At 38.3% G+C, this 22,238-nt stretch overlaps 1 protein-coding gene across 40 annotated transcripts in view; it reads right to left on the bottom strand.

The window, feature by feature from the left end:
- Positions 1–836: 836 nt before the first annotated feature.
- camk2g2 (calcium/calmodulin-dependent protein kinase (CaM kinase) II gamma 2) overlaps positions 837–22,238 on the bottom strand; it is a 74,166-nt gene continuing 52,764 nt past the window's right edge. For 2 of the 40 annotated variants that reach the window (XM_065296887.2, XM_065296891.2), the window contains 10 exons: positions 19,483–19,523; positions 15,080–15,157; positions 12,031–12,075; positions 11,601–11,655; positions 8,779–8,883; positions 6,824–6,958; positions 6,222–6,297; positions 5,063–5,157; positions 3,974–4,222; positions 837–3,430 (listed from right to left, as the gene is read on the bottom strand). In XM_065296887.2, coding sequence (XP_065152959.1) covers positions 3,990–4,222; positions 5,063–5,157; positions 6,222–6,297; positions 6,824–6,958; positions 8,779–8,883; positions 11,601–11,655; positions 12,031–12,075; positions 15,080–15,157; positions 19,483–19,523 — 863 coding nt within the window. In that variant the 3' untranslated portion in view covers positions 837–3,430; positions 3,974–3,989. Of the gene's footprint in view, positions 3,431–3,973; positions 4,223–5,062; positions 5,158–6,221; positions 6,298–6,823; positions 6,959–8,778; positions 8,884–11,600; positions 11,656–12,030; positions 12,076–15,079; positions 15,158–18,781; positions 18,815–19,482; positions 19,524–22,238 lie in introns of all 40 variants that reach the window. The other 38 variants (XM_065296892.2, XM_065296900.2, XM_065296889.2 and 35 more) reach the window with 26 other exon arrangements.

Here is a 22,238-nt window from a genome sequence, read left to right on the forward strand (position 1 = left end):
AACATTCTGCAATAAAGGGTCCAAGTAAAAAGTATGCTCAGCAAAAGAGCTCTTTTAAAGAACATGCCCACATTTTGGGAATTTAGCTTATTCACCGTATCCCCCAGAGTTAAATAAGTCCATACATACCTTTCTCATCTCCGTGCATGCTGTAACTCTGTCTGACGCAGCCCCCGCTAGCTTAGCTTAGCACAAAGACTGGCAGTGAATGGCTCCAGCTAGCAAACTGCTCTCAATAAGTGACAAAATAACGCAAACATTTTCCTATGTTTTGTGACACAGCCATCTTTTAACAGTATACATACTGGGAACTATATTCTCAGAAGGCGAAGCACTGCTACTTGGGCGGAGTGATTCGCACAACTCTGACCAAACTCTCTGCTCCTCACCAGGGGGCTTCTCGGGTGCTGTGAGCAAATCACTCCGCCCAGCAGCAGTGCTTCGCCTTCTGAGAATATAGTTCCCATGTATGTATACTGTTAAAAGATCGCTGTGTCTCATATCACCTTGTTATTTGTACACGGTGTGACTATACAAATCACAACACATAAATAGGAAAATGTTCACATCATTTTGTCACTTATTGGGAGCAGTTTGCTAGCTGGAGCCATTCACTTCCAGTCTGTCTGCTAAGCTAAGCTAGCGGGGCTGCGTCGGACAGAGTTACACAGCATGCACGGAGATGAGAAACGTATGTATGGACTTATCTTACTCTGGGGGATACGGTGAATATGCTAAATTCCCAAAATGTGGGCGAGTATCTTCAATAAACACTTGAAAATGTTTCAGTAATAACAAAGCTATGACGATTTAACAACATTCAAACGAACACTCTATAGATTTAAATTCATAGTTTTATTAATTGTATGATCATCATGCAAAAAAATCCAGCATCCAAATAAACCTCCAAAAGAGTATAGACACATGTAGTCCCATCTTATATGGTTACAATGCAAAAAATTGACAAAAATGGGGAAGCATAGCAAGCAAAAGCTGTTAAATCTCTTTTTGTCCTAAATTTAATTTTAGCACTGGCCACATTTCATTAACCTCAAAGATGCAGGTAACATACACAGATTTTTTTTTTAAATTTAGGTAAACACATACAGTGAAAACTATTACCAGAAAGTTACACATGCATATTTTCCGCCTGTTGAACTGCATATATGGTTGGGTGTTGGAGTGGGTTTAAGTATTTAGTCAGCAAACAAAAGCTCTTGTGTCCATCTAACAGTCATACAAAAAAAAATCAACAAAACTGCAATCTCCTGCATCTGGAAAAACTTCTCTCCTGACCGTTTGTTTTGTTTTATTTAACAAACTACACAACAATTTGGACTCTCTCTTTTCTAAGAGGAAACACTATGACTGATGGAAAGGATACCTTTGTTTTATTACAGTAAGTATGCCACAAAGACAGGACACACACACACAGCATCAGCGAGCGACAAAAGCACAGTTTGGTGATATGGCAGACATCAGACGTTTCATCTGTGAACAAGTAAACTCACAAGATGCCTTCGGGTAGAAGCACTTTAAACCTCTTTTTTAACAGAGTTGTCATGTGATGTAATGTTTGCCCAACTAAAAAAAAAAGAAGAATATAACAAAGCACTGGCTTAGCACACAGTACAAGCGGGGAACAGCAAAGACCCCTCAGGCGTCACAATTCACACACAAGATCTGACACACAAACAAACTTTAAAGGGAGCACAATGTGTCTGTGTGCTTAAACAACCGAACCAACATCATAAATGACAATTGTAACGATATAGGTTTACTTTGTTGATCAGACACAACGTTGTGAGAGTTGCATGTGTTTGTTTTTTAGTGACATTGTGCTGAGTGTTTGTTTGATTCAAAGGAAACCTACCCGACAGCTAAGCATTCGATTCATCTCTCGTCAATAACTTTAGTATTTACAGGTTATATTGTAAAAAGAACGAAATCTAAGACAAATACCAACATTCAAAAGAACACATTTTGCCACTAAATGGACCACAGTAATGTCTTTTCATTCAATTCCCTGCCATGTGGGCAGCTAGGAGATCAATGTCTAAGCAAACCATAATCCTTTTAAGTCTTAATGAATAATAAAAATTGCAGAAATAAGTTTGTAGACACTCAAAGAGGGGAAATGCGACAGCGTTAAGAGTCTCTAGGGGCATTGGACCCATGGATGGATTTCATAACCTGAAGCTGCAAAGCAGTCCACATGAACAGTGAACAAAACAGCATAGAGTCGTAAGCATATGTGCAAAACAGTACAGGCCATTTCATATTTATTTGCTTTGTAACATGCGTATAGTCTAAAAAATGATATACACAGCATCTGGAAGCCTAAAGAGTGAGCTGGGGGAGAGTTATGAGCCTAGCCTGTGTGTAGTGTTTAGCGCCCCCTGGTCAATCAATAAACCCAGAACAGCGATTAAAGCGAGTTCTGCAACTTCAGGTTCAGAGAGCCGAGAGGTTTGGGGTGCAAACATACAGGAAGGCAAGAAAACCGATCCAACTTGAGTTCAGGCTTCGTGTGGATGTACGTGTGTAAGGACCGACTCAAAACACAACACGGCAACAAGCATATCAAGCCCAAGAGAGACATTTACACAAACACGCAGACATTCAAGCAAACTCTCACTTATCTCCACTCGCTGTTCCCAGATACCACAGACTGTATTTTCCCTTCTCGTTATAAATATCTATTTACGCAATTGTCCCACTTTAAAACAAATTTGGTGAAAACACTAAATACTTTTAAATACAGCATCATTTAGCAGATAAAAAACAGGAACAATACAGACCACCAGAAAAACTTCCAACCCTCATCTTCAATTCCAAGAATAAAAGCAACATTAAAAACATCCTCATCTAGAAGTCTAAGATGCCTACACTCTACACTTTGGTGCTTTAACTTCTGATAATTATCAATTGTACATATTTTCCCATTCCTTTGATATGGCATTCAATCAATTATTTGCATAAAAAAGACCAACAAAAAAAATCTAATAAACTCCATTTACTCCTAAAAAGGCGTGCTCTCATTCCAAAAATTCAAATTCTAACCTCCATTACTATCGGTTGTTAATTACACAAGCGAAGATTTTACAACATATTAATACTTAAAACACCATTTCCGAATGTTGGGCAGCAGAGATTATGGGATTACGGGTAAAGACAATACAGTGCCCCGTGTGGGCATTAGAAGCATGCAGCATCCAGAAGGCAGGGCTGCAGCCATGGCCGCCCGCCGCACATCTACGTTTGGACAGAAGTGGTGGCCACAGTTTGCTTTTAAAATACATTTCTTTGTTGCCTCAATTTTTTCCTCTCACGTTTTCAAAACTTCAAGAGGTTCTCTTCTGGCCGGGCTCCAGGCGGCAATACGTGCACGGAGAAGAAATGCTCCAATCAGCTTTAGTATTTCAGCATGCTGAAGGAGAGAAGAAATGGGTCAGGAATTGATGAACCCATGCTCAATATAAACCGGACCGCATCATTCAAAAATGCGTCATTAAGACGAAATAACATATATAAGTATAGTCCACTGTGATGTTGCGTTTATTTGGAAAATTATTTTAAAAAATCCAAGCCGAAGAACAGACATTTAATCAGGAATGGCAAGTTATTCAACTAAACTATAGTAGACAGAACAGCAAGCTGAATAGATGTCTGTACGTCAAAAGATATTATCAGTTATTTAAACGATAAACCATAGCATACAATACTTTCCTGGAAGGTTGAATACAGAAAAATATGGTACATCCGCGATAATTCATGCGAGATTACCTCAATTGTCAGGGAACTACGGCTCTGTGTAGTAAATGCTGCTCCATCTAAAAAGCAGCTGAAGGCGATTTACTACTACTCAAAAAACTGGCATCACCGACGAGATGCGCATGACAATCACATGCGATTTATTGTTCAGCCCTAGTTATTATACATTAATTGTTCTTGTTAAATAATTCATGTTTACCTCTGCCCTATGTGCTTCACTGTAGAGGTGCGGCAGGTGCTCCAGAGCAGTGGAAGTGGATATTGAGCCACTTGGCATCTCGGCGGTGCCATACACGTGTCTCCTCCGACTGGCAGCTGCGCGGGTGACCCTGACTGTCGATGTACTGCGTCAGTCGGATATAGGCGATGCATGCGGCGTCCTCTCCAATAAGATGCACATGAGGGTTCAGAATGGTTGTATGCACAGGCTTACTGTTCTTACTCAGCACTTCAAAACAAATCACAACAGTCCTACTTAATAAACAAAGTTAATAAAATACATCAAGAGTTATACAGTGACAAGTTATCTCGTCAATTAAGAGAAAACGCTTCCCTTGCCAATTACAAGTTTTTACGGCAATCCATATTTCCGCTATTATCCACTAGGTGGTGCTTCTTCTATCCAACTTATAAAACACCGAAGCGTCCACTGATCCAAAAACAGTAAAAGTGTTATCAATATTTGATCATGGTTCTGAATCTGATTCCTAACAAAAGTCATTTACAAAAATCCAATTATCTCAGCTTTTTGCTCAAATTTTTTTTTTTTTTTTTGAAAGCAGAGGGTCTGTTCTCTCATTTGATATATTGTGGGGCGGTTTGCCAGACAGGGCTTAAGCCTAGTCCTAGACTAACTTAAAATGTTAGTTTTGTCTCTGGTTTGAAAACAACTTGCTCTGACATATCTTAAAATATATCAGTGCGAATGTTGTGTCTCAAGATGCACACCAGCAGTGTTTATTTATTAATTATGCTTTTAAAAATGACTTAAATATCCTAATTTAACTAAGGCCTACTCCTGGCTTAAGCTAATCCCTGTCTGGGAAACCACTCCTGTATGTTTATATATTTAAAGAAGAACATTTTCTGTAAGGCTGGAAACTTTGTTTTTTTTAAACGCTGGCGGGGAAAGAGTTAAGTCCAGAACGTTTTCATGTATGATACCCCTGAACTTTACTGAAGTCATTGCTTACTACTCGTTGCTTACTACTTAAATAAAAGCATACAAAGGGTTTCAAAAAATGCATTGATCTTTCCATTAAATTCTGTTCTTAAGCATGAAGCTTACAATTCTCAAAGTAGAACTTATGGAAGTCCATTCCCTCTACCAGGTTGCCAAGTGCTTCTGGTTCAAAAGAGGTCAGGCCTGGGTCACAGATCCTCCTGCAATAGAAGAAATGACAACATGAACTTCAAGCAAATGCAAGCGACATTTAATATGTTTTAATAAATATTCAATAGTTGGTTGGGGTTAAAAAACCAGGAAAATAAATACTTTAGGGAAGTTATAGAATAGATTATAATTGAAAAAGCATGAAATCAAACATAAATAGTTAAAGGCACACTTTTGAAAATATTTTTATTTTCATTTTTCAGCTCTCCTAGAGTTAAACATTTGATTTTTACCGTTTTGAAATCCATTCATCCGATCTCTGTGTCTGGCGGTTCCACCTTTAGCATAGCTTAGCACAATCCTTTGAATCTGATTAGACCACTAGCATCGCGCTCAAAAATGACCAAAGAGTTTTGATATTTTTCCAATTTAAAATTTAACTCTTCTGTAGTAACATTGTGTAATAAGACTGACGGAATAATAAGACAGAAAATTTAAAGTTGTGATTTTCTAGGCCAAAAAAAGCTATTACACAGCGTCCGAAAATAGTCCCCTGCTATTAAAAGTTACCAAAGGGACTTTAATATCATTGCGTAATATCATTGCGCCTGGTGCAGCAAAGGTACCGCATTTTTTCGCGATGCTAATGGTCTAATCAGATTCAATAGATTATGTTGCGCTATGCAAAAAGGTGCTAGCGCCAGACCCGGAGATCGGCTGAATTGATTCCATAACAGTAAAACTCAAATGTTTAACTATAGGGGAGCTGGAAAATGAGTATATTTTCAAAAAAGTGGGGTGTCCCTTTAATGCATCTAATTCCTCCTCTTCCTCCCTGGACAACATTCAGTCAATACCTCAAAACTTATCAAATGTGATCCAGTCTGTAAAACCCCAGTTTAAGTCATTTTTTTTGTGATTTATTGTTTTCTAACCTTGATATCTTTAATGAGTGAGTAAGTTCATGTCAAAGATTAAAACCAATGATTCAAATAATTAGATTATGAGACCCTAGTCTAGATTTCACCGAGAGGAGCACAAATGAAAATGATAAAATATACAACAAAGAAAACTCAGTGCTGAGTGTGGCAGCCTATAGAAGAACAGTACTTACGTGTAGGCTTCAAAATCTCCATTGTTGATGGCCTCAATCAGTTGCTCTGTGATTTTAATGATCTCCTGCTTTCGTGCTGGCGTTTGGGGAAATAAGAGGAAACAATATGACATCATCTACAGCTCCATTATTTAAAACCTCATAAACCAACTTTATGCTCCTACTAAAGCTAACAGCTTTAAGGATCTGAGATGAGAAGACTCGGCAAAAAGAGATGTCATGATAAGATGCCCACTGTTTACCAAAGCTACTGCACAAACTAACTTTATCTCAGTCTTACAAACTGCCTTTCAATTTCAAGTCAAGTTCCCCCAGCACCTTTAAAAGTTTCTTTAAACAAACAGAGATCTTTCATTGCTTCTAAATGACTCAAATTCAACATTTTTTACGCTCACCAACACAAATCAACAACAAGTTCGCCTATAAATCAGCCAAGAATACAAAGCTCATAGTTTTTATGGATCAACAGCGTTTTATTAGGGAGGATTGTTACTGTTGGTTGAACACTGTCTTGTAAAGCCAGATAAAATATCATAGTGTTTACAGAAGCAACAATAATTGTACGTCATCACGCGTCACCACATCTACAGTCTAACACTTACACTTAGTCTGCCTGTGCACACTGCTGCCCCCTGGTGTTGTGGAGGCTGGAGCAGTTACAGCAGGCTCTAAATCAGGGCAGGAGTTTTGACCTGAACTGCTCCAATCAACATGCTTAACATCATGTGGTGGGTCGGCTGCAAGACAACAGCACAAATAAACAAAAGCACAGGGATGCAAAACAAAAGCAGGCCGAGCAAAGCGAAACAAAACTAAGTCACTGTTCACGCATCACAGTTCCAACACCTATTGATTCATGCCTTTCCATTGACCTTTGAGATTACTGAATAAGACAAATCTTTTTATAAATATAACTGAGCAGACATAATTTGTAATCTAGGTATCAATCTTTTGAATGAATAAATTCATCAGTGTACAAATGTCTCACTTATGTAGATTGCAGGCATGCTTTGCTCAACACAATCAATAGGAGCAGAAGCAGTATTTTATAAGCCGACAAAACATTTCTAGAGCAAAACTAGAACATTAGCCTAATTTTTTCAAAGATCCAATTTAAAAATTCCCTAATTTTCCATGCTTCCGCCTGTTGGAACCTTGATACAGTACAACATTGAAGTCTACAATAAAATACCAAGCTATTGCAAAACACGCTTAAACAACTGCAATGTTAGCATACATCAAACACAAAGCAGCGGAAACAGATAAATTCAGAAATGATAAGTTTGAATAGCATCTAGAAGTCAATTATGATAAAGCAACAACACAGCATACTGTACTGATACAGACAGCTAGATGAGTTTCAACACTATAAAAAAGCATCCAGCAGATGGAGGTAGTCCCAAACTTTCATAGGCTTTTTAATGTAGCTGTCTGGATCAGTAGGTTGAGCGCAGTTTAATACAACACACATAAAGGCAAAGATATACAATAGGGTTCAGCTACATTTAAAGGTCTGTCTGTGAGTGTAATCTATGTGCGCCAAATGCATTAGGGGAGTTAATGATGTACACAAGAGGATAGATGAAAAGCACTGGTCATACTGGGTAGAAACATGCACAGCGTGCAGATGGTTGTGCGCGTTTGTTGTTTGCAGTGTACGGTCCCAGGACAGACTCCCTGCTCATCTGTCACACTTAGAGTATTCAGTTTCACACAGATAAATAAATGAAAAGGTCAGTCTGACTGAGAAGGTCAGTGTAATTCTTTCCATGTCAGAGGTGGTGAGGTACATGTCTAAAAGCCAAAGACGCCGATGAGGTGGACGACACTCGAAAACAGGTAAAGTGACAATCTCTCTTTTCTGAATGCACTAATGTGTGCTCATCGTAATAGATTACAGCAGGTCACTTGGCATGCAGTATACTTTTCAGTACTAGTAAAAACAATTTGCCACATTATTAGACTTAAGGGGGTCATATATAAAAAAAAACTCAAAACTTAGTCTAAAAAGACAATTTTTTGGAACTGAATGACAGAAGTAACTATAATGTCTGAGATCAGACAGATTAATATATTATCACTTTTCATGAACCATCATGGTGGAGGACACTTGATATTGGAATGATAGGAATACTGATATAACAGTAAAATCATTTACAGTAGGCTATAAAAAGGCTGTTAGTGAAAAAAAGTTGAAAAAAATATCAGAGAGCAAAAAGAATGCAATGATATTCATTGCACATTCATAAGGGCCAGACCATAAAAGCAGCCCCAGAAACAGCATTACTTACAATAAAAACAGAATACTGTAAATACTGTATAATAAAAATAAAAGGAAAAAAGCTGCAACTTTGTCACATCAAAAATTATGCCATTTAGCAATCTAGACATCAGTCAGTCAGATAGTAGGGTATTAGATAAAGATAAGCTTAGAAAAGTCGAGATAGCCATTAGCAATGGGAATAGTAGGGACAGAGATCATAAAGAGATCAGATTTGCCCAAAGCTGACAGGGTTGAGGTTCAGATGGCTGGTAACTGCTGGAACAGTTAACTTACTGAGAGGTGCGCAAGGAGGAGGAGCCTCAGACTGAGGAGTTGTCTCCTCAGATGCACTGCATTGGCTGACCACTGCACTGTCATCACTAGCCCCGCCCACCGATGCTGACAGACAATTAGGGTGGGAGGAAAATAAGTGACATTTGTGGTGTAGGGAGGACTACAGTACTTTTTTAGCCATTTGTAGTACTTCTACATATGAAAAAACTAGTTTGCATAATAATTGTTAAAAATAAAATCAATGCAATAACAAAACAATTAATACTGGTCATATTACTTGAAAAAAATTAAAGATCATTCAACACTTATGTTAGATTGCAGGCGTGTTTTGCTCAACACAATCAATAAGAGCAGAAGTAATATTTTATGAAGCTGATAAAACATTTTTAGAGCAAAACTAGAAAACCGCATATTTACTGTAAAACTAATTATTTTTACATGAGATTTTCTCTGAGATACAATTTAAAATATCCCTAATTTTCCATGCTTCCCATGCCTGTTGGAACCTTGATACAGTTGAACAACACTGTAAACTACAATAAAATACCAAGCTATTGCAAAACACGCTTGCTTAACTGCAATGTTGGTATACGTCACACAGACAGCAGTGAAAACAGACACAAATTCATAAAATGATAAGTTTGAAAAAATTAAATTATGATGAGCAACATCACAGCATACTGTACTGATACAGACAGCTGGATGAGTTTGGGCAATTACTTAAAATTGGGCGATCATTTTCTGAGTTCACTCTAACCTCTATTAGGGCATGTTTGTATTTACATGACGTTTCAACACAAACTAAAAGACTTCTCTGTATGAGACATTTTTTCACCCTGGTACAGAATGTGTGATCTTTATGTCCCTCAACAAAATGTGAGGGGAGAGACTGTGAGGTTTAACCCTTAAAGACCCACTGCAGCAAATCTGAAACTCTGTACAGTAGCAGACAATCCCAATAATTTATGAATTCCAAAATACAAAACATGTCTCATAATAAATGAGAATAAATGAATAAATTAGCTGTCCAATAGAGACAGAGCGCAGTTATGCAAATTCGAAAACCACGCCCACCGGGGGGAACAATCCAACCGTCTCCATTGACTTTTGTATTGCGAGAGGCCGCCTCCTTGTCATTTCTGGCTTATAACAAAAAAAGAATAATGCTTAAAAGATGCTGTGTGACAATTTGTACAGCTAACAGGCCAAAGAACCCAGAAAAACATTTTTATATGCTGTCGAACCGTAAATGCCACAAAAAAGTGGATCACGACTACGTTTCCCCCTGGCTGAGGTATTCAGACCAATCACAATGTACAGATTAGCTGGCCAAACAGGAACGCAAAGCTTTTCAAATCCGTGTGTTTCAGGAAGAGAGTGAAATCTGTAGCTACACAAGTATACGGTACGAAAAATAAGGTGTTTTTTAACCATAAACTACGCAAACACATTGTATTATACCAAATACACAAAATGACGTCGTTTTTAAGCAATAAAATAGGTGCTCTTTAATATATATATATATATATATATATATATATATATATATATATATATATATATATATATATATATATATATATATATATATATATATATATATATATATATATATATATATATATATATATATATTAATTTTTTTTTTTTTTTTTTTGATCACTGGCTATTGCTACAAATTCATGCAACTTATGACTAGTTTTGTGTAAGGTTTGCATGGTGCAAAATTTTTCCAAAATTCATCGCAAAACAATGTGGATGAGCACAACTTGGCTTGTAAAAATGCTTTGACAGACTGTCAAAAAATTTGAGAAAATCACCAATATCAATTCAAAGGTTTTTGATAGGTTAAAATGTCCCAGCTAATCTGCCAAGTGTTCTTGGTCATCAAGCTTAGTACAGAGCAAAATACTGAAATCATCTTGGAGCTATACTGTACCTGACCCCATGCAACTTTGCTAGTGGCTTTACCAGGTTGAATAGAATTGATAAATGCCTGTAGGATAGCTTTTCATTATCAAACTGCTATAACAGGTAAAATTAAAAACTCAAGCATGACCAGCATCTATCACAACCACCAATTAAAAATAATGGTGCCATCGTCGCAAAAAAAAAAAAGTAACAATTGCTGCGCTGTTATAAACCTTCATGTGACTCTGCTGCAGCCCTTTCAGAAATCTAATACTGAGGCTCATTCTCACCAAGTGTATTTGTTAATTTAAAGGTCAGTGCTGTAAAACCCAAATTTTTCCTCAGACATTGTGGACATTCATTATACAAAGACAAAAGTTGGAGATTCATTATGACTCTCCTTACATAACAGAACGGTGTTCTGATACATGACAGCAATCAGTCTGATCCTATGATAGTCTCTTACACCAATGATTCCCAAACAGTCGAATCAAGGAAGTCACAGAGACAAAAATATTGATTTGTTATATCTGTAAAAATTTGTCATCTTGTCATCATGATTCCTTTACATAATGTTAATGAATTCAGTTTGAGTTTAAACAAAACAATCCAAGTGCAAGTTACTACCAGCTGTCAACATGACCCTTGAGATTGGATTGCATGAGACTAATACTAAACAGTCTGCAGCTGTAAATAGAGCCCTTGAAATCAAATCACCCAAGATAGATGTTACAAAGAAAAAACAAGGGGTTTGATACACTGATAACCACTATGAATGACCATGTTAAAAGTCATATTTTTATTTTGTATGCACCGATACACACATCGAGTACACATTTGCCACTGTCTGAAATTCTGTCCTGCTATGCAGAAGAGAAAGACATGCAGAGTACATTGAGCTGATAGTCTACCTTTCCTACCTTTCATGTCCTCCTCTTCTGTGGTGTTGCAGCTTTCTGTAGACCCCTGTGATGAGAGAAAGTGCAAGATGGAGGGTTGGTGGTATAAAGTTGGGAAGGCAGAGGAAAGGAAAGGGAGAAACAAATATGCAGACAGCACCAGCGTGAAACAATTAGAAAAAAACACACACAAAACGAATCACTCGCAAGCATGGATATACCCAACACACCCTCAAACACCAAGACTCTTCAGAGAAATATAGATTTTCATACAGAGACACACACACGAAGCCCTGCACAAACCAGTCAATCCAGCAGGAGGGCAAGCCCCATTTATTTGAGTGATATTTGTTTTGTTAATGTGAAGCTTTTGGGTAGTTTTGTTAATGAAATTGTCCGAAATGACCAGTGTTCAGAGTTAAAGCTAAACGAGGCGGCTTACCTTCGTGCCATTGGCTGGATTGTGCACGACAGTGGTCTGTGGTTCCTGGAGGAGGTAGGAGAGAGTTTACAATACAGTGCTAGGGACAAAAGTGTAATGGCGACCTTAACCTTTAAACACCAAACCAAAACTGGCATAATGTGGCTATTCTGGCTACTGATGTTGGCATTCATGATATAAGTATAGAGAATAGAAAGAAAATATAAATGTATGAATCACTGATATTAGAGAATACAGATTATGAGTAGGGTTGGGTATTGAAAACCGATTCAGTTTTAGAACCAGTTCCAAAGAAAAAAAAAATCAACAACCGTGAAATCAATTAAAAGCACGCATTTCAGTTCATTAATGTTTATTAATTAATTCCGGACTTTTTCAGTCATTCTCGCACAGCGAACAGCGGTAAGCTTTTTACAGTTGTATCTATCTGCCAGGTCCTGTGACAGACCCTCCCTTATTAAGCACATGCACAGCACATTTCACCTGGCACTATGACTGACCACAGCAAACGTTTAAAAGTTTGTTTAAACTTTGGTACTGGAATTGATAAAATTTAAACGATACCCAACCTTGTTTATGAGAAACTTTAAGAAAAACAATATTCATGGTTATAAAGTTGGTTCAACTTAAGGAAGTAATCTTGTTGCCTTAACATTTTGAGTTAACTCAACTTGAAAACGATAACTTTTACTACTTTTTTAAGTCAACTAATAAATTTAAGTTGAATGAACTTATTTTTTTAAGTTGCCTGCTTGCATTGAAAGTTAAGTTGAACCAAGAGCGCTGCACGCTCAAATGGTTTTCTGGACCCAAAATAATAATATTTGGATTAATCTGTAGATAAGTAATTGAAAAACACTGTTAAAGAGACACTCCACTTTTTTAAAAAATATGCTCATTTTACAGCTCCCCTAGAGTTAAACATTTGATTTTTACCATTTTGGAATCCATTCAATTGATCTCTGGGTCTGGCAGTACCACTTTTAGCATAGCTTAGCATAATCCATTGAATCTGAGTAGACCATTAGCACTGCGCTAAAAAATAACCAAAGAGTTTTTTTTATTTAAAACTTGACACTGTAGTCACATTTTGTGCCAAGATTTTGCGATTTTCTAGGCAAATATGGCTAGGAACTATATTCTCATTCTTTTAATTTTCCATCCGTCTTAGTACACGATATAACTACAGAAGAATAAAGTTTTAAAGAGGAAAAATATTGAAACCCTTTGGTCATTTTTGAGCACAATGCTAATGGTCTAATCAGATTCAATGGATTGTGCTTAGCTATGCTAAAAGTGGTACCACCAGACCCGGAGATCAGCTGAATGGATTCCAAAACGGTAAAAATCAAATGTTTAACTCTAGGGGAGCTGGAAAATGATTGTCCCTTTAACATAAAAAAGAACACACAAAATCTACCATGTTTAGCTACAATCTGTGATGCCGAAACTGAAAATGGATTATGGGAAAAATCATAATCTTGCTTATTTTGGAAAAAATCATAATCCCAATTATTTACCACTTATTTAAAATTATTTATATATTTTAATTACTTGATGACTAGAGGGATTTATGAAATTCGGGAGAGACTTAAAATCTAATTAAAAATTTAATCATTAAAATAATTTGTTGTTGCAATAGACTACACGTGTCAAAAATGTGGTGCCCTGCAAACACATCGGTCCAGCGGCACGCAAATCATATTTTAAACGTGAGGGATAGATTTGCCTCAGCTCACATGAAATGCATAAAACTTTATGATTATTACTTCGCAATCTGACTTTAAACAAATGCGAGAGCGCAGCTGCCTGCATACGTGCATGAGAGGTGCAGTTGATTCACTCACGCTGAACATGACATGCTGGATTTATAATAGAAGACGCAACAACAAAAACAGAATGAGGCAGAATAATCGTCAATTTCAAAAGCACAGTGAAACACAAAGCAAATGTGTAATTTTTAGTCTCTCTCCAAAACCAACCCCGGTCACCAACAGCACACAGACATCGCACTCATGATTAGCACTAAACAAACCACTAGCTTTCAATGCCATGATGTTATTTTTCCTGAAAAAAACAAAGCATTGATCCCACCTTACACTCCCACATACTGTTTACGCAACACACACTCTACTTTCTACTTTATTTCCACCACAACACCCTCTAATAAGCACACTGTCAACACACACTTGAAGATGCAGTCCCTACATGCTGAGAGCCAATTACAATTTCATTCCCTTCAATGCGTTCCCCACAAACCCCTCTGAACACCCGTCAGCACTAAGCGACTTAAAGGTCTGGGTCGTGATGGGTGTAGTGGTCGATGACACAGCACCTTATCACTACGGGACATAGTGTGTGGCATTCAGTTTAAATGCTACATTAGGCAAACTGCTCTGAAGCATTATGACATATAGCTATTAGAGACTCTAAAGACAGAATAACATTAATTATAACCTGACTGGGTGTGTGTGGCGGTTCACAGAAGCGTTATTTATCTTCATCTGTAGTACCGAACGCTACCATTAACTAACATTCATCAGCCAAATTACTCGCAATACTTAAGTAGAGACTGCATCTTTAAAACAAGTGAAACAGTTCTGCTTTCCGGCGTAAAATGGATCCAGTTTTACCCTTGGAGACTCGACTGTGAGATTGAGAGACACATTAATCTCTGATGTGCAGAGTTTATACACTATACATATATTTTATTGGCCTAAGAAAAATATAACCTCAGAGAGGAAAGAAGCAGACGCTGTTATCTTAATATGCAAGTTATTGTTAAGAAATTTGAAATCTGTCGAACTTTTTCTGCGAGTTTGTTTGGGTAAAATAGGAAGCAAGAGAGAAGTCCACAGGCATAGACCAGATGTTTTAGTTCAACTCATGAAATCTATGAGCAACTTCAAACATTTTTATGTATGTTGTGGATTGAGTGATGAGTTGTGGAAATAAAAAACAACAGGTGTGGGACTCGAAACTGATAAACAAAGACTTGAGAAGAGTATGAGAAAAGAAATGGCAAAAAATAAAAGTTAAGATGAAGTACCATTGGTGCAGTGGATGATATGCTGCTGTCTTTGGTGCTGCTGCTTACTACACTGTTTTTGTTGTTGTTTGTCTGTGGCTGGGGTAAAACGAAAAACAATGACAAAGTAAGATGATGTTTGATCATTGCAATACAACCTATAGGCCTTAGCTCATACTTGACATGTCAGGAGATCACAGAACAGCATGAAAGGGAACCTGTATGGGTAGATTATCTTACAGGTAAAAGCTATTACCTTAACAAAAGACATTCAACTGTACAGATGTGTGTGTTATTTAAGATTCTTTGTATTGCAGATTTAAACTACTGAAGGTGGTGGACATTTATTAACCATCTAACATGTTTTTGTGAAAGACGGCATGTTCTGATTGTTTCAGAAAAAACTATGCAAACAATACCTAACTTTTCAGGGGGAAGAAAACTACTGTTAACCACAGGTAAATGCTTAAGTTTTAATCTTTAACAAGGAAATATATTTATTATACACTTGAAGAGCTCAGATGTAAAATTTTCTAAATGCATATGAAATGTTTTCTTGTAAATGAGCATTTTATATCATGCTCTTATATGTAGGTTCATTCATTTCATCTTAACTCTTTCACCGCCAGCGTTTTTAAAAAAAAGTTGCCAGCCAGCGCCAGCGTTTTTCATGATTTTCACCAAAGTTTAATGCCTTCCAGAAAATGTTCTTCTTTAAATAAATAAACATACAATATACCAAATGAAAGAACAGACCCTCTGCTTTCAAACAAAAAAAAACGTTTCATCCTACCTTTAGTGGTTCTTTTGCAATCAGCTTTTGAATATGGGTAGGTTTTTGCAAAAACCATATATTGAGCAAAAAGCAAAAATAATTCCATATTTGTGACGGACTTTTCATAGAGATCTCATTCAGAGCGATCTTTAAAACAGACACAGACATGCAGCAGCTTGCCATAGGGCAATACTTCCGGTTTTAAAAAGTTGCGGAAGGGCGCCACCTGGTGGATAATAGCGGTATTGCGGAAAGACGGAAAATCTCGTCATTGGCGGGGAAGCGTTTTCTCTTAATTGACGAGATATCTCGTCAATGGCGGGGAAAGAGTTAAATGGCAATGAAAAGGTATTAGTCAATAACTGAAATTCCTTTTTTCCACAAATATCACTTTAGTCACGCTGCAAAACCCTTTAAGTGCATGCAAGATTTTTAGGCAAAAACCTTCACTTTAAAAAATACACTTCTTTGGAAAAGACATACAAACAGTTTCAAAATCACTAAAGATGCAACATTGCAAATGATGAAGGTAAAATTCTGAGCCACACATTAGGGGGCGCTGTGATACATGTGGCTGCCACATTAATGTTGTATTCAGGTCAAAGTACTTACAATGGAACAAAATTTAAATGTGATCCACTGTCATTTCACATTCGTCTTCTGTGCACTTTGAGGACTTTGCTGAAAAACTGGTGTGGTGTTTAATGGATTCTGCCAACAAACTGAACGGCCTGAGGTTGGAATAAAGTGGATTTGAAGAGAAAGTATTTGATGAACATAATACGTGCCGAGAGAATCGGTCAACGTCATTATAATTTTTGACAGAGGTGGCGTTTAGTGGCTTTTGCATCTGAGCTCTTCAATTATAAATACAAACATTTGTAAAGGAACTACAAACATCCAAATCAAAGTAAAAGTTTTTTTAAGGGTGTTTAAGGAATTAATATATATTGTACTGTTACAGTAACAACTAATGTTACTGTCATGGAGTTGATGGTTAATCTACAGGACCCTGCAGTCCACAGGTGCATGCAGTGAAGAGCTTTAAAGAGCAGAGGTAATGCACAGACTTTGCATCAATTTTTTTAATCTTATGATTAAATAAAGAAAAAAAGATAAAAAAAGAGGCGGCAGTAAACAGAGGGGTGATTTTCAGCTCTATAATATAAAGCTCTGGATTAAACAAACACTGATCAAACAAACAAAAGCAGAACAGCAGCAAAAAGTTGCTCATCCCAAATGATCTATAGCATGAAGTACAATCACAACTTCCTTATTTGTAATTTTGCAAATGTTTACAAACAACAATAAACATCTTAAGCCTTTATAGTCACCACATTTTTGGCATAAATTAAAGGCGGGGTGCATGATCTCTGAAGCCAATGTTGACATTTGAAATCACCTAAACAAACACGCCCCTACCCCAATAAAATCTGGACCTTCTGTTGATAGACCCGCCCCACACATACGCAACCCAAGTAACAATGTCAGTTAGTAGACACGCCCCTTACTGCTGATTGTCTACAAGTGTGTTTTGCCCGGCCCGACTCTCTTTTTCAAAGTGTTTTTCATAAATCGTGCACTCCGCTTTTAAAAATAACGTATAAATTAACGGCAGATCAATTTGTCAAAGCAACCTTTTAGTCTATATTTAGGTTTCAAAATCACATCTATACAGAATGACTTCTCCACAAAGTTCTCCACAACAGGTCTAACATCACTAAACACTACTAAAAAACATGGTCTACCAGTGAGTGTGGTTATGACAACCAAGTGGGTGGTGGGGACCGAGCGGTGAAAGAGAAACTCCGAAAATGAGAAATGAGAGTTTTTACATTACGTGCAGGGTTACGAATGATGCTTGTTTCATATTTTAAAACTACAGACAAATTTAAAGGAACAGTATGTAGGATTGTGGCCAAAACTGGTATTGCAATAACAAAACTTGTGGCTAAAACTGGTACTGCAATCACCCAACTGGTGGCCAATACACAACATGACAACATAAACATCAGTTGAGGGCTGCAACTCCACTTTTAAAATGACAATATCCTGGCCAGACCACTGTTGTCAGTGATATAAGTATTTGAAATGAAAATTATTTCTTAATGTCTAGTGACATATCAGGGCCATTTTATGATTAATTTATATACATTTCTTACATACTGTTCCTTTAAATGTAGTAAACTAGCCTTCCATCCCCTAAAATTTTTTACATCAGACATTATTGCTGTCATTCATTTAACTGCAAACATACAAAGTAAGATAGACATCTATGTGCTCCAAAATAATAAGAATGAGTTTTTAAAGCAGAGAAAGTGTAAATATAAGGCAATGTCTGTGACAGGGGTATCTTCATTTTGTTGTTAGACCAAGTCTGATGTCATAGCCACTGCAGCTATTGCCATGGCAACAGAAACTGCCTGACGCACTACGGACTGTGGGAAAAGGGGACTTCCAGTGAGAAAAAGCCTTGTTTGTCTCATGCTTTAGAAAGTCTGCCATAATAGCATTTAAACACACTTGTTCCTATGAAAGAGTAGCAAGCAAACCCAAGCCCTCTAGGAAGATCAGGAATTAAAGGAGGCCTAGGTATATAGTTAGTGGTTGTATATGAAAGCTGAGGGGATAGAGCTGACAATATATATGGAGGGATTACAAAAGACACGGCAACCTTAGCTAATGAGAGGAAGCAATTTCTTCGACAAAACCTCAAGTTTTCCAAAAATAAAAGCACTGAGATAATGAAGGATGGACTGCAAGCCAATGAGTTGTCAATGGGAATGCATGTGTAGAAAAACGGGTGAGGATGAGTCTGCTAATGTTTAATGATCCTATGATTCACAAAATCGTACGAAGACAAAAAAGACCCAAACAAACTCTCAAGCAAGAGAAAAAAAGAGAGCGAGAGAGTGTTGAGGGCGAGTCAGACGTGTAACAGGTCTCACCATCAAATAAACACTGGAGCTTGACTTCCTTTTCTGAACGGGGTTAAACAGAGGAGGGGGAACAGAGGGGAGCGTAGAAAACAGGCCAGTGAACACAGGAAAAAATAAAACTGCTAGTTAGATCCCACAGAGAAGAAAATGAGCGAGAGAAAAACAAAACAGCCACAAGAAGTCGCAAAGCCATGTGTGATGTGACAGAAGCGTTTTAGTAGCAAAAAACTTGAAGTGTTAAACTGCTGAAACTTTCTTGTAAAAGGCTGTCGATTCACTGCATGCACAGAGACATCTACAGGGTTGCGTCAGGGAATATAAATAAATATACATCATCTAATGATCGTATAAATAGTCTTATGTCTGTCTAAATACAGTAAATATTTTGTGATTGGGCAAAACAGCATCTTGGGGTGATGTTAAATTTAAAACTATAGTAAAGTATAAACATATTTAACATTTGAAGGTTTAGTTGGCTAATAACTTAATAATGTTGGTTTTGGGTGGAATATTTACAAGCTTAATGCTTGGCTTTAAGTTCTATTTAAAAATGTGACAAAGTGGGAAAACAAATGTGACAGTAAAAATCTCTTGAACATAAAAATTGGGGAATAAACTGTTAGTTTATGATACAAAAACGTAATACTTTATGATGCTGATTCAAAATCTAAAGTAATAAGAAAGATGTGTAAATATGTTTAAAGGCTTACCTTCACTCCATCAGACTTTTTGCCCAGCAAACTTTTGCATGCTGAAAGATAAGAACAAAACATTTAGTACAGCCTAAGTTTAGCAGCATATGAAGGGAAAGAGAGAAGGTTATCGGGCTGAATGACTAGAATAATTTCTCCACCAAGAAAATCGGATAAGAGTAAAGACTTAGAGTTGATGTGAATCAAGAACAGTCTTCTACATGTTCTCAGAAAAAGACTGTCAAGCCATACTGTATTTGCACACATAAACATAACACAAATAATAAAATAACAGGACAATAAGAAGATTTTCCAAAGTATTTATGATCTTCAAATTCCCTTACCTTTCAAAGCAGATAAAAGTAGGAAAGAATGCAAAGGGGAGAAAGATAAACCAAATCAGCAGATTATTAAAAATAAAATAAATAAATAAACAAGCAAAACAAAGTAAAAACAGAAGAATTTTTATCATGCTGGGTCCATGCTGTGCAGAGAAATCTCTTGTCTGGCCTGCGTTACACCTGCAAACTGCTCCATGCAGCTCTGACAAACCAATGTTTAGGTCTGCATTACTTCACTACAGCACAGAGACTACATTCATTAAATTACTGTACTGACCTGTTCAGCTATTGGGCTCATTATTAAAACCTAATATGGAATAGCTAAGAGAACTACAGGTGCTGGTCATCCAATTAAAATATCATCAAAAACTTGATTTATTTCACTAATTCCATTCAAAAAGTGAAACTTGTATATTTTACTCATTCGTTACTCACATACTGATATATTTCAAATGTTTATTGCTTTTAATTTTGATGATTATAACTGGCATCTAAGGAAAATCACAAATTCAGTATCTCAGAAAATTTGAATATTGTAAAAGGTTCAATATTGAAGACACCTGGTGCCACACTCTAATCAGCTAATTAACTCAAAACACCTGCAATGGCATTTAAATGGTCTCTCCGTCTAGTTCCCTTTCAATACGGTTCACTTCGCATTGCGTCAGTTAGCTGACGCTATGGGGGAAACTCCTGTTTACTCCGTGACTGAAGCCTATTGGTTAACGTCTGTACAAAGTACAGACCAATGACGTTTGAACCCGCGCGCGGGAGGAACGCGTCCTTATATAAGCGCGGTTCAATCGTCAGGAGCTCATTATTTTCTCCTTCAGCGCGAACCTCTCGCTGCTCCGAAGAAAAAGAAGAAGCCTTACCTCGCCGTTGACAAAAGCCCTGCAGCGGAGTCCAGGCCTAGCGTCTTCCCCTGCCGTTTTCCGGCTGAGAACCGAAGATAGCAGAGTCCAGGTCTAGCGTCTTCCCCTGCCGCTTTCCGGCCGAGAACCGAAGATAGCCTTCGCTTGCCGTGGTTTGAGCCCTGTGCAGCGGACACACGCCTGACGAGGTCTCCCCTGCGGCCGCCCGGTAAGATCAATATTTTTAATATAAAGGCTATAAGCTAAAAGAGCAGGCGCTGTTGTAATAGCGTCCAGCACAGCGGCTCGGTGAGCCTCTCTGCTATGAATTTCCTCCGAGCGCGTTACCGGTCTGGCACCTCCCACGCCGGGACCGCGCTTATGCTTTGGTTGTCTTATCCATGTTTCGTGCTCCCCCTGCTGTTCCTCTCTCGCCGGGATGAACACACGGCGAGCCATGAGACTAGATGGATGCATAGACAAGCACACACGGACTAACCTCCCCTGTGTTCTGTCACACCGCAACCGTTCATGCTTACAGAGTCCCTTCGCTCCTCTTACATTCAGTGGCGAGATCTCTGGCACATATATGAATCCCCCGAGTGCATCGGGTGATACCGTCACGACGCATGGCTGTTCTGTCTGTGTTGCTGCTCCCCTCTGCCGTTCCTCTCTTGTTGAGATGAACAAGCGGGGAACCGTAGACCTGGATAGATGCATACGACAAGCAAACACGGGCGGTCTGCCCCTGTCTCTGTCATAGCACAGCCACTCGTGCTCCACGCTCGCGGAGTCCCTCGCTCCTTTCCCCACAGTGGTGAGGTCTCTTAACGGCTTAGCTAGCATGCGGTATTACGGCTCGCTGCCTCTAAATGCAGCTGTCCAGTGTTCAACGATTACAGAGCTTCATGCCCCTCCCCTCCTGGAGCGGCGCGATCTCATTCGTCTGCTCGATAGGGCCGATTCGCCGCTATTGGAGCACCAAGAACACTCATTATAAGAGAGCTTCATGCCCCTCCCCTCCTGGAGCGGCACGATCTCATTCGTCTGCTCGATAAGGCGGACACGCCTCTATTGGAGCGCTAAAAACACTTATTATAGAGCTTTACTGGCCTGAGCCGATCTCACTTCAGATAGCTCATTTTTCGTCTGCCTGGTAATTTCTCTCTGGTTTAGACGGAATCAGAGGCAGAACGAATATGTTTATAATATACTGAGGCCCGAATACCTCCCTTTATTCAGTCCCGTCCTATATCAGTGCGCTGAATATTGGTACATTCTTATATATATATACCCGGTTTTTCTGCCCTTTTAATAAACGGCAAAACCGCGGGCCTCGCGGCAGACTTCCTCTCTGCGATGGGTTCAGTCTGACATTAAACTACCTAGACATACTACCCTGCTCCGTGAGCCGTTCGGTCACCGTCACTACTGAGGCTTGTGCACCTGAACGGCTGAGCTCTGGTCTCCGCAGCATAGCTGCATCAACAGAGAACGAAACTGTCTGGGAAAAAGGGGTTATGTCGCGCCTCGGCTGGACTGCCCTGAAATGTTTTCTGTGTGCTGTTTATCCAAACAT

Source organism: Paramisgurnus dabryanus, chromosome 20, assembly GCF_030506205.2.
Source record: "Paramisgurnus dabryanus chromosome 20, PD_genome_1.1, whole genome shotgun sequence".
Classification (NCBI taxonomy): Eukaryota; Metazoa; Chordata; class Actinopteri; order Cypriniformes; family Cobitidae; genus Paramisgurnus; species Paramisgurnus dabryanus.